This window comes from Dipodomys merriami, unplaced genomic scaffold, assembly GCF_024711535.1.
Source record: "Dipodomys merriami isolate MVZ:Mamm:240054 unplaced genomic scaffold, mDipMer1.0.p SCAF_63, whole genome shotgun sequence".
In the NCBI taxonomy this organism is placed as follows: Eukaryota; Metazoa; Chordata; class Mammalia; order Rodentia; family Heteromyidae; genus Dipodomys; species Dipodomys merriami.
In genome coordinates, this window is record NW_027206213.1 from 7,442,647 (window position 1) to 7,455,728 (window position 13,082).

Genomic DNA, 13,082 nt, shown 5'->3' on the forward strand with positions numbered 1-13,082 from the left:
TCATGGGGCTTGAATTTTGGGCCTGGGTGCTGTTCCTGAGCTCTGCAGCTCAAGGCGAGCACTCTACTACTTGAGCCACAGGGCCTTTCCAGTTTTCTGGTGGTTAATTGGAGATAAGTCTCATGGACTTTCCTGCCCGGCCTGGCTTTGAACCACAATCCTCAGATCTCAACCTCCTGAGTAGCTAGTATTACAGACATGAGCCACCAGTGCCTGGCTTCTGAGTTGATTTTTTGAGAGCAACTTACTGACTCAAACAAACCAACTTGGTATTGCTATTACTGTTGTTATCTTGTAGTACTGGGGGTTGAACTCAGGGCTTTATACTGGTTAGGCAGGTGATCTGCTACTGAGCCACATGTCCCACCCTGTTCTTTGTTGGTTATTTTAAGATGAGTGTTCTTTCCTGCAATGAGTACCTGGACCACAGTAGCTTATTTTAGGCTTTCATAGTTGCTTTACTGACAAGGAGTGCCAGTATATTCAGGTTACCTCCATTAAGGTCCTCCCAGTCTCAGCCTCCCAATAACAGGTATGGCAGTGTGCCTGCTAAGGTTGAGAAGAGGGACTTGTGAACTTTTCTGCCTGGGCTGGTCTAAAATAGGTAGTCTCACCCTTCCAAGTAGATAGGATTATGCATATGAGCTACTGGTACCCAACTTATATTACTGATTGATGATGATGATGATGATGATGATGATGATGATGATGATGATGATGATGATCTTTTGCCAGTCCTAGAGCTTGAACTCAAGGCCTGGGCACTGCCCCTGGACTTCTTTTGCTCAAGACTAGCATTCTACCAGTTGAACCACAACTCCACTTCCAGCTTTTTCTGTTTATGTGATACTGAGGAATCGAACCCAGGGCTTCATGCATGCTAGGCAAGCACTCTTCCACTAAGCAGTGTTCCCAGCCCTGATCATTAATATTTTATTTTATTTTTTTATTTTTATTTATTTATTTTTTGGTCGGTTGTGAGGCTTGAACTCTGCGCCAGAGCACTGTCCCTCAGCTCTTCAGCTCAAGGCTAGCGCTCTACCACTTGAGCTACAGTGCCACTTCCGGTTTTTTCCGGTGGTTTATTGGAGATAAGAGTTTTATGGACTTTTCCTGCCTGGGCTGGCTTTGAACCACGATTCTCAGATCTTAGCCTCCTGAGTAGCTAGGATTACAGGTGTGATCCACCAGCGCCCGGTGATCATTAATATTTTATTGTTTGTTTGTTTTTCTGTTGGTTGTGGGACCTGAACTCTGGGGCTGGGCGCTGTCCCTGAGCTCTTCAGCTCAAGGCTAGCACTCTACCACTTGTGCCGCAATGCTACTTCCGAGTTTTTCTGCTTATGTGGTGCTGAGGAATCAAACCCAGGGCCTCACGCATGCAAGGCAAGCACTCTACCCCGAGCCATCTTCCCAGCCCCAGGTCACTAATATTTTAATACTGCTAAGATCAGCAATGATATATTTGGTTATTTTAGTAAGTAAAAAGTGGGACTTAGAAATAATGGTAAAGGAATAGTTACACAGCAATTCTAACAAAGGGAAATTGATGAAAAAACAAAATCTTTCTAGAACATATTCATTTTTTTCTAATTTTCTTACTAATCTGCAGAAAAAAGGTAATTATAAAATATATGTATATGGTAGTACTATATCCACTTGCCTCAAGTATAATACTCTTCAAGAACTATCCTTATGGTTAATATACATGGGGTTTATTCACTCTATCTTTTCTTTTTATCAAATAAATTAACTTATAAAAAATTTACTTTTTCTATTTTTAAGGTGGCCTCATGGGACCTGTCAGGATGATTTCATCTGGACATGAGTTAACAACAGATTATGATGAAAAAGCACTTCATGAGCTTGGTTTTAAGGATATGCAGGTACATAAATAAATTGTAATTTAATTTCAATTATCTGTCCATAATTTAATAGTCAAAAGTCTTTTATTTTAAATGTAGTTCTTACTACTTGTATTAATTTTTTTTCTAGTCCTAGGGCTTGAACTCAGGGCGTAGGCACTATTCCTGAGCTTCTTTTGCTCAAGGCTAGCAATCTACCACTTGAGCCACAGCGCCACTTCCAGATTTTTCTGTTTATGTGTTACTGAGGAATTGAACCTAGAGCTTTATATATGCTAAGCAAGTACTCTACCATTAAGTCACATCCCTAGCCCCTTACATTAAAATTTTAAGGAAGGTTATTTAGTTGATTTATTGAAGAAAAACTTGATAAGTGTAACTTTTCCCCCTATTTCTCCTCTTTTTTTTTTAGATGGTGTTTGTATCTTTGGGTGCACCAAGAAGAGAAAGAAAAGGGGAAGGTGTTCAACTACCTGCATCTTGCTTGCCACCCCCTCAGAAGGACAACATTCCAATGCTTTTGCTTTTACAAGAGCCTCACTTAACTACTCTATTTGATTTGCTAGAAATGCTTGCAACATTCAAACCGCCCTCAGGAAAAGTGGCAGTGGATGATAGTGAGGTGACTCTATTAGATTTCTTTTCTACAAATCTTGTCTCATCTTTAGGTTGAGAGAAAAATAATGTTCTTAGGAACATCTTAAAGAGGAAGTCTAGGAACCAGATTAATTATCGGTTAACTTTTAAGTGTTTAATGTGATTCAGGAATACTGTTTGTAAGTGTGTGTGTGTGTGTGTGTTTGTGTGTGTGTGTGTGTGTGTGTGTGTGTGTGTGTGTGTGTGTGTGTGTGTGTGTATACATGTGTGTACATGTGCGCATGCATGTGCCCATTTTGAGGCTTTAACTCAGCATATGGTCCTGTCCCACTTGATCTTTGGCAGACTGGAGTTAGTTGTTTCATTTTTTTTAAATGCCATTTTTAAAAAGTATTGTTTACAGGATGGTCAAAATAGTTCCATTTTTACCCTTTGTCAAATCCTGTGTGGGAGACATTGATAATGGAAATTCTTAACTGTTTCAAGTAAACTAACTGTGTGGCAGTTCAGTATAGAAATAGATGCTAAACTGAAACCTGTCATAATATTGTTAGAACAGTATAGATAGATATAAGAAATAATTTGTGAATTTTTTGATGTGAGAAGGTTTCTATGAGACTCTGTAGCCTGAGCTAATTGAAAAGGAGAAGTGATCTGTATATCGCATTCTAATGTTTTGTTTAATTAAGGTTTTACTATGTAAGCCAGTGCTAGTAGTGAGCTTATGATCCTCCTGACTCAGCTTTCTGAGTGCATATACCACCATATCCAGCAGCAATTTTATTCTTAAATACTATAATATATAAAGGTGTTATGAACTGGGTACCTATTGCTTATAACTACATTCTACCTGCTCAGGAGACTGAGATCAGGAGATTGCATTTGAAAGCCAGCTCTTGCAGGAAATTCTGTAAGACTATCTCCAATTAAGCACCAAAAAAGCTGAAAGTGGGTCTTTGGCTCAAGTCATAGAGTACTAGCTTTAAATCAAAAAGGTCAGAGGTAGCATCTAGGCCCTGAGTTCAAGCCCCAGAACTTGGGGGGGGGTTGGGGGGGAGGTAATATTAAGATAATTAGAAAAATATGGATAATTGGAAATGAATAGAATGAGAAGGATGAGATTGAAAAGATAAGCAAAGTGAAATATATTTGACTTGTGGGTCCTACAGCAGTTCTCCATTTTACTTTTAACTAAAATGAAAGGATCTTAAGCAGAGGTAGATTCACATGTTCTGAGTTTTCATTAATTTGCTTGCAACAGTATCAAAGGTAGTAACAAATTTCATTAGTAAGTACAGGAATGAGTTGACCGTGCCCAAGAATTGGATGGTGGCAGTGGAAATACGTGAAAAGCAGGCAAAAACAAAGTTAATTGGTGGTAGATTGAGAGGTAGAGGAGAAATGAGGATTCAAGATGGAAAACATAGGAATGGAATGGTCATGGGGCTTAAACTCAAGGCCTGACTACTGACCCTGAGATTCTTTTGCTTAAAGCTAATGCTGTACTTCTTTGAGCCATAGATGTACTTCTGGTTTTCTGATGGTTAATTGGAGAATAAGAGTCTCATGGACTTTCTTCCTTGGTCTGTCTTTGAATTGTGATTCTCAGATCTCAGCCTCTGAGTAGCTAGTAGACATCAGGCAACAGTGCTCACCCAGCTGGTATTGGTTTTCTGAATGAATAACGTTAGGTGAATTCCATTTGGGATAAAGTATGGATGCTCGAGGAATATTAATTCATCTCAGAAAAGGTTCTCTGAAGTAGGCTTGTGAGTTAGTATTTTTGTTTCGTTTTTTGGTGGTTGTTAAATTTTTGTTTTGAAATGAGATCTCACTTTTTTGCTCAGGCTTTTCATGAATTTATAACCTTCTTGCCTAGCCCTTACAAATGCTAGGTTTACTGGCATATTTCAACATACCAGGCTAGAAATTACTTCCTTTTTTCTTTTTCTTTTTCTTTTTTTTTTTTGGCCAGTCCTGGGGCTTGAATTCAGGGCCCAAGCACTGTTCCAAAGAGTCTTTTCACTTAAAGCTAGTGTTCTACTTGAGCCACAGCACCACTTCCAGTATTTTCTGAGTTGTTTATTGGAGATAAGAGTTTCATGGACTTTTCTGTATGGGCTGGCTTCAAACCACAATTCTTAGATCTCAGCCTCTTGAGGTAGCTAGGATTACAGGTGTGAGTCACTGACTTTTTTTTCTTTTTGTTCTTATACTGGGAAGAGCCTCAAGCTCTTCCTTAGTTTTTTCTCTCAAGACTGGCCCTCTGCTAATTGGACCTCACCTATTCCCTCTTTTTTGCAGGTTAATTGAGATACGAGTTTCAAGGGGGGCTGGGAAGGTGGCTCAGTTGTAGAGCGCTTGCCTTGCATGCATGAAGCCCTGGGTTCTATTCCTCAGCACCACATAAACAGAAAAAGGCGGAAGTGGTGCTGTGGCTCAAGTGGTAGAGCGCTAGCCTTGAGCTGAAGAGCTGAGGGACAGTGCCCAGGCCCAGAGTTCAGGCCCCACGACCGGACCCCCCCCAAAAAAAAAAAAAAAAAAAAAGAGTTTCAAGGACTTTTTTGTACGGGTTGGCTTCAAATCATGGTCCTCAGATCTCAGCCTCCCAAGTAGCTGAGATTATACGTGTAAGCCTCCGTGCTGGCATTTTGAAAATGACTTATCCTAAGATCTTGTTCTTTCTCATTTCTTAACTAATAAATGACAATCTACTACTAAGTATTGTTGTGAGACTACTAAGTATTGTTGTGCATCTATAATTTTCCTTGTTATGGTACTGCTCTTTTAAAATGTTCACTAATCTTCCATGTTTCTCTTGATTTGTTTGATCATGAATGTAGTTACTGAGTCCTCTTATCCACTTGTTTCTCTTGGAATACATTTTTAAGAAATTGTCCTTTTGTTCATGTGGAATAACCTATAAGTGGCACTTGTCTTGTTTCCTGATGTTTTTTATGCCACAAATACTAAATTCTATGTATTTTATAATACATAAGGTTGACACAAGTCTTCATGTCTATAATTCTAGCTACATGAGAATCTGAGTTCCAGAGGATTACGGTTTGAAGCTAGCATAAGCATAATATGAGACTTTTTCTCAAGCTGAGAATTCCAGAATATACCTACTGTTGGTAGGAGTAAAGATAAGGTATTACAGATTTACAGAAAGGCAAATGATACATTTGTAAAACATCAGTGTAGATAGAGTAATTCAGATGTTGTAACAGAATGAAAAGTTGTATAGATTATCTCAGTACTTCAGAGGACATTATGTGAATTGGTGAGAGTATGAGATTTTTTTGTAGTAGCTTTGAAGAGATAAACCTTAGGTGGTGTTAACAGGGAAGATTCATTAGAGAAAATAAAGACCCAAAGTAATAGGACCGGGTAATAAGCCTTTGTGATAATTCGATTACAGCCTAAACCTGAAGAAAAACATTTCATGCAGAAGGATCTATCTATTTACAGGACACTTAATGTGTGTAATCATACTGTAAGGCCTTTCAGTGAATGCACAACCTAATTATGCATTCCTTCAGAATCTTTTCTGGTTTGGAGTTCAGTCTCACTTTCTTTTTAAAATGTTTTTAAAGAAATCTGTTAACAAAGGGGTAGACTTGTTTTAGGGAGGAACTTTCACAAGTCCAAAGAGTAATACTCAGGTATTGCTTGAGTTTTATCAGGCCTGTGAAAGGTCAAATTCACCTTAAAACTCCTGGTCTAAAATTTTCTTGCCTTTCATGTGTAGCTAGTCCTACATAAAAGCTTCTACATTCACAGATTGACCCAACTAACAAGTGGAAATATTTGAAAAAGTATATAGGATCTGTGTTGAACGCATAGATTTTTTGCCCTGTCACTGAACCTCTAAGCATTATGTAGTGTAAAGATACTTATATTGGCTGGGCGCTGGTGGCTCACACCTATAATCCTCGCTACTCAGGAGGCTGAGATCTGAGGATCAAGGTTCAAAGCCAGCCTGGGCAAGAAAGTCCATGAGACTCTTATCTCCAGTAAACCACCAGAAAACAGGAAATAGTGTTATGGCCCAAGTGGTAGAGTACTTGCCTTGAGTTGAAGAGCTGAGGGACAGTTCCCAGGCTCAGAGTTCAAGCCCCACAACTGACCAAAAAAACAAAAAAGTATTTATATTGTATTATATATTGTAATGATTCAATGTGTATGGGAGAATGTATAGAGATTTTATGCTATACTATTTTTGTTTTATATTTGGAGACAGGGTTTTGCTGTGTAGCCCTGGCTGGCCTTGAACTCAAGGTCCTCCTGCTTCAAACTGCTAAGTGATGGGATTATTAGGTGTGTGCTGCCATGTCTAGCTTTGTTACATGCTTTTATATTAAGGGACTTGAGCACTTGTAGACTTTGGTATCTATGTATAGTCTCCACAGTTAACAGAGGGATGACTGTACACTATCTTTATAAAAATATTATGCCAAAATAACTTAGTTGCTCTTTATAGATATTAATAATTCTTTCGTATCTTTTTTTTGCCAGTCATGGGGCTTAAACTCTGGGTACTGTCACTGAGCTCTTCAGATCAAGGCTCTACCACTTGAGCCATAGCACCACTTTTGGTTTTCTGGTAGTTAATTGGAGATAAGAGTCTCTCGAACTTCCCTGCCCGGGCTGGCTTTGAACCATGATCTTCAGATCTCAGCCTCCTGAGTAGCTAGGATTACAAGTGTGAGCCACCTGCGCCTGGCTACATTAGCATCTTTTAGTGTGTATTATACTAAAATATCATTATTTCAGTACTAACAGTAATATAATAATAAATTTATGCTCATTGGGAAATACCAAAACTGTTAACTGTAAATGTTATCTTTTGCTATTTGTTACCCCTTTGGGCAAGGAAGGACACTTCTTTGTTTTTTTCGTATGTGACTTCTGAAACCTTTTTTTTTTTTTTAAATTTTGTTTTACCACCTGGCTTACCTACTTACTGACTTACTGGTTTTAATGACAACAAGTGGTTCTTTAAAATTGTTTGTTTTCATCTAATCTTAGCTCACAAATCCAGGTCAAGAAATTTAATTTACCCACATATCGTTTGTGGGTTATACTAGTGATCTACAAAGAAGAAATAGGTGATGGTCTAGAAATTCTAGAAATAGGTGAATGGCCTTATGAAATAGATGATTTCACTTGTTTGAAAACTTTTCTGAGGAAAGTGGTTAACCTTTGTGGAATACTGTTCTAAACACTCATAAGATATTGAAAAAGTGCTGTTTTGATATGACTTCATTTACTTGAATGCATTTTATTTAACATGTAGCAAATTTCAGATATTTAAAATGTTGGGCTAGAAATTAACAATTTGATAATGATTTTTATGCAGAAGTTAAGTTTAATTTTTTTCATGATCTGTATTGATAAAGCAATTGTTCTTATTTGTGTAGAGCTTGAGATGTGAGGAACTTCATCTTCATGCAGAAAATCTATCTAGGCGTGTCTGGGAGCTGCTGATGCTTCTTCCTACGTGTCCAAATATGCTGATGGCATTCCAAAATATCTCAGATGAACAGGTGAGCTTGCAAAACTTTTTCTAATGTTTGGAAGAAAGTTATTATTTTACGTTCCTACGGGCAGTATATGAGATCATTTGTTGACTCATAGTATTCGTGAATTTGAATGTAATGACCATCTTGTTTGTTGTAGTTTCCTTACTTAGTGAACTTGGGTCACATAAGTTAATTGCATTACAAAGGATTTGTTTTTTTTATTTTTGGTGCTAGTCCTGGGGCTTGAACTTAAGGCCTAGGCACTGTCCTGGAGCTTTTGTGCTCAAGGCTAATAATCTACCACTGAACCACAGCTTTACTTCTGGCCTTTTTTTAAAAAAATGTAATTGGCAATAAGGGTTTCATGAACTTTCCTGGCTCAGCTGGATTTGAACTGAGATCCTTAGATCTCAGCCTCCTGAGTAGTTAGGGTTACAGGTGTGACCCACCAGCACCCAGCTTAATTAAATGTTTTGGATATATTTTTTGACACACAAAGTAGTATTAGCTAAAAACAAACTTTGGTGGAATGCTTATTAGATACATATACAAGCTGACTAAAAGAAGTATGGAAGGGGCTGGGAAGGTGAATCAGTGGTAGAGCGCTTGCCTTGCATGCATGAGACCCTGGGTTCAATTCCTAAGCACCACATAAGCAAAAAGAAAAAAGCCGGAAGTGGTGCTGTGGCTCAAGTGGTAGAGTGCTAGCCTTGAGCTGAAGAGCTGAGGGACAGTGCCCAGGCCCAGAGTTCAGGCCCCACGACTGGACCAAAAAAAAGAAAAGAAAAGAAAAGAAAAAAAGCCGGAAGTGGCTCTGTGGCTCAAGTGGTAGAGTGCTAGCCTTGAGCTGAAGAGCTGAGGGACAGCGCCCAGGCCCAGGGTTCAGGCCCCATGACCGGACCCAAAAAAAAAAAAAGTATGGGAAAATTAGTCAATTACTAATTAGAACTTAGTGTCACCCTAATACAATCCCATCACATATTGTAAATTTTGTTCCCTTTGTAAAGATGTTTTTTAAATTATTAATAAATGCTCTATCTAATGAGGGGATTCTTTGTGCATAGCTAGTAGAGTCTTGTGGAATAAATGGAAAACAAGTATTCTAGTGTTATGCTACATGTTATCTTTATTTGGGACCCTATTGCACTATTTTAGAGATATTATATCGCTGATGTTTTGTTTGGAAGCTAAAATGATGGGGGCTGTAATCTGGGCTGTAATCTGTGGTTCAGGCTTGTAATTCTAGCTACTCAGGAGGCTGAGATCTGAGAATGTTAGTTTAAAGCCAGCCTGGGCAGGAAAGCTTTTAAGACTTGTATCTCCAATTAAATATCAAAACACTGTAAGTGGTACTGTGACTAAAGTGGTTGAGCACTAGCAATTTAGTAGTAGCTCTACTTATAACATTTGAAAGAAGTACGTCATGAAAAATAACATTTCATAAATTGAAAGTAGAAATTATTTTAGCATTCTGCTGTTTCTGCATTTTATTGGTTTAAGCATTGGTTTAAAATTTAATAAGTATTTTTAGCTGGGATGCTAGTGGTTTATACCTGTAGTCTTAATTCTACTCAAACAGCTGAGATCTGAGGATCTGAATTCAAAGCCAGCCAGAGTAGAAAAGTCTGTGATTTTTATCTCCAGTTAACCAACAAAAAGTTGGAAGTAGAGGTGACTGAAGTGGTAGAGAACCAGCCTTGAGTTAAGAGATAGCTTCCACACCTGAGTTCAATCCCAGGTACTAGCATCTACATAAATAAATGGACAAATAAAAACATTGCATCTTAAGGCTGCTGTTAGTGCTAAGTATAGTCTTTATATGTTTATGTTATTTCTGTGTTAATTTCCAATTTCTTTCTGTATGTTCTCTCTTGCATTGCCTTAGTAATTTGGCTTGAGAAACCTGTTTTTCTTTTTTTAATTTAAGAGTAATGATGGACTTAATTGGAAGGAACTTCTCAAAATTAAAAGTGCTCATAAACTCTTATATGCACTGGAAATTATCGAAGCCCTGGGAAAACCTAACAGAAGAATCAGGAGAGAGTCAACGGTAATTTCAGTTCCACTATTATTAAGTTTTTGTATTATCTTCAGAAAGCTAGAGTGTATTATCTTTTCATTCTAGAATAATTTTTTTTCTTTTACTATCCACACTTGTTATTTTTTTTTTTTTGTCTTTCCATCAGGGAAGTTACAGTGACCTTTATCCAGATTCTGATGATTCAAGTGAGGATCAGGTGGAAAATAGTAAAAATTCCTGGAGTTGCAAGGTATGGTCATGCTTTATGTGATATATTGGTAAAAATAAAGTATCCACATTTTTCCCAAACTGGCTTCTATAAGCAATTACTTTAAATGAAATTACTATTAAAACATAGTTCAAAAATTATTCTTTGCTCTAATCACGAAAATACATCTGGTTTTTCTTTTTTTTTTTAATTCTTTCAGGAGAAACATTGATTAAAAAAACATTCATAAGAAAAATGAGGTGGGTGCTAGACAGGATGTCTAGCACCTTATTAATACCTTAGTGTTCCTGTTTTTAACACTAATACTCTTCATTCCTCTTTGAAATACTGCATTACACATTTCAGTGTAGTATTAAATGGCTAATGAGATACAAATACATGTCTATAGCCTTAGAAGAATATTTTTAAATTATTTTTGGGAGTAAGCTTTATGTTACTATTTTATGTAAGAGTTACCTTGATGATTGAAAGAAAGTAATATCCTAAGCAGAACACATTTGATTCATGCCTATAATCTTGGGTTCAAAGCCAGTCCAAGTGCAAAATCTTGGACTGGAGATATACTTCAGGTAATAAGCCAAGCAAGCTCTTGAGGCCGTAACGTAAGTTCAAGCCTGAGTACTAGTACTCCCCCATCCAAATAAATAGAAATATACCATATTTTATGACTATTCACTTAACTGTATCAGTACCCAAGTTATAATAACATTAATATAATAGCTTTTCTTAATAATTTTGTTATAATTCCTTACAGTTTGTTGCTGCTGGGGGGCTTCAACAATTACTAGAAATTTTTAACTCTGCAATTTTAGAGCCTAAAGATCAGGAATCTTGGACTGTGGTAAGTGAAAATTCACTGTTTTTACTAGTTTACTAGTTACCTCATTTGAGCATTTTCATTTTAGCAAAGTGTAGTTTTGGCTAAATCATTGTAATAAAGGAGATTGAGGCATGTAGTAAAAACCACAGAATTTCATAAATTTATAATGGAACAAAAGTTCTTGTGTCTTTTGTTTTGCTTGTGATACAGGGATTTGTATTTAGCCTTATGCTTATTAGATATGCTTACTGTGAACCTTGCTTGAATAGAGTCTTGCTTCTTGCCTGGGTGTGCACTTAGACAGTCTTTTGCCTGTATATATTCTCATTGTAGCTAAGGCTCCTGAAAATATGACCCTCTTTATCAATTGAGATACTATCTTGAAGATTCTGCTTGTGTTGGCCTGGACCTGTGACCCACTCAGTCTTAGCCTAGTGTACAGTTGCATGCTACTGTGCGTGGATATTTGTTGAGAAGAGGTCTCAAGTGTTTGCTGGGCCTGACCTCCAATCCAAATCTGCAATCTCAGCCTCCTAAATAGCTGTGATTACAGGTGTGAACCATTGGCATCTGGCTAAAGTATTACAAATGCTTAAAGGCTAAAGTTCATTACTCTGAACTGTGACTAATTTATAAACATTCTTCCTTCAGATTGATAGAATTGTATGTTAATATTTGTGTGGTCTTAAGTTTCTTTGAAGATAAGACCTTAAAATTTTTGTAAAATTAGATATTGCGTATATTTACACACATATATGTATAATTTTATTACAATATTTGACACAAGTATTGTCCTCAAACAAACTGGTACTTTATCAGTATTAATTTGAAGAAATACTGTTCTTCAGTATTCAGAAAACAAAATTGCATATGGAACATTAGAACAACTATATAAAACTGCTCAGTCCAATTTGTTGAGCTAAATATAAAGCAGATTGGCATTATCAACTATTCAAGTAATAATTTCTTAGTACTTGGATTTTAGAGTTACTTTGAATTATGGGAATCTTTAATGCTTTGGTATCAAATGCTGCTGTCAACAATGCAAGAAAAGATCCGGGTGCCGGTGGCTCATGCTGGTAACCCTAGCTACTCAGGAGGCTGCTGTCTGAGGATTACAGTTCAAAACCAGCCCAGGCAGGAAAGTACATGAGACTCTTATCTCTAATTAACATCACCAGAAAACTGGAAGTGGCACTGTGGCTCAAGTGGTAGAGCGCTAGCCTTGAGCTGAAGAGCTCACTGATGGCAGTCAGGCCCAGAATTCAAGCCCCACGACCAACCCCCCAAAAAGCAAGAAAATACTTTAAGAAAACATTTTAGGGTTGGAGGTATAGCTCAGGTGATACAACATCAGCCAAAGAACAGAAGTGTCAGATATCTGGTTTGAGATCTGGTTTTGAACAGCAGTAACTTATAAAGGAATACTTACACAACAATTATTAGATTTCTTTGTCAAATATTTGAAACTTCTAGAGGGTTTTTTTTTTTTGCATCTTATTGTTAATTTCTCTGTTCCATTCTTTTTAAGATATAACTAATTTACCATGAAATTTTCTCAATTAATATGAACATTTCAGTAATTTTATAAATTCATAAAGTTGTGCAATTTTCATCATCTCATTTCAGGACAATGTTATCACCTCAGTAAGAATCCCATACCTAGCATGGTACTATAATCCTAGCTACTGAGGAGGCTGAGATTTGAGTATGAAGAGTCAAAGCCAGCCCAAACAGGAAAGTCCATTAGACTTTTCTCCAATTAACCACTAAAAAGCTAGAAGTGAAGCTACAGCTCAAGTGCTAGTGCTAGCCTTGAGCAAAAGGCCCAGGCCCTGAATTCAGCCCAGGCCCCAGCACACATACACAAAAACAAACCAAAAAAACAAAAAATCCCTGAAGAACAAAACCCTACTCCTCATTTTCAGCCTTGTTCAAAACCAGTTAAATCTACTTTTCTTATCCATGGATTTACCTGTTTGGAATATTTTCTAAACTATAACTGACTGCCTTTTTTCACTTAGCA

At 37.3% G+C, this 13,082-nt stretch overlaps 1 protein-coding gene across 3 annotated transcripts in view; it reads left to right on the forward strand.

The window, feature by feature from the left end:
* Positions 1 to 13,082, forward strand: part of LOC138815268 (ubiquitin carboxyl-terminal hydrolase 34) — a 204,784-nt gene that overhangs the window by 93,358 nt on the left and 98,344 nt on the right. For all 3 annotated transcript variants that reach the window (XM_070004564.1, XM_070004565.1, XM_070004566.1), the window contains 6 exons: positions 1,786 to 1,886; positions 2,278 to 2,487; positions 7,886 to 8,011; positions 9,915 to 10,037; positions 10,174 to 10,257; positions 10,991 to 11,077. In XM_070004564.1, coding sequence (XP_069860665.1) covers positions 1,786 to 1,886; positions 2,278 to 2,487; positions 7,886 to 8,011; positions 9,915 to 10,037; positions 10,174 to 10,257; positions 10,991 to 11,077 — 731 coding nt within the window. The remainder of the gene's footprint in view (positions 1 to 1,785; positions 1,887 to 2,277; positions 2,488 to 7,885; positions 8,012 to 9,914; positions 10,038 to 10,173; positions 10,258 to 10,990; positions 11,078 to 13,082) is intronic.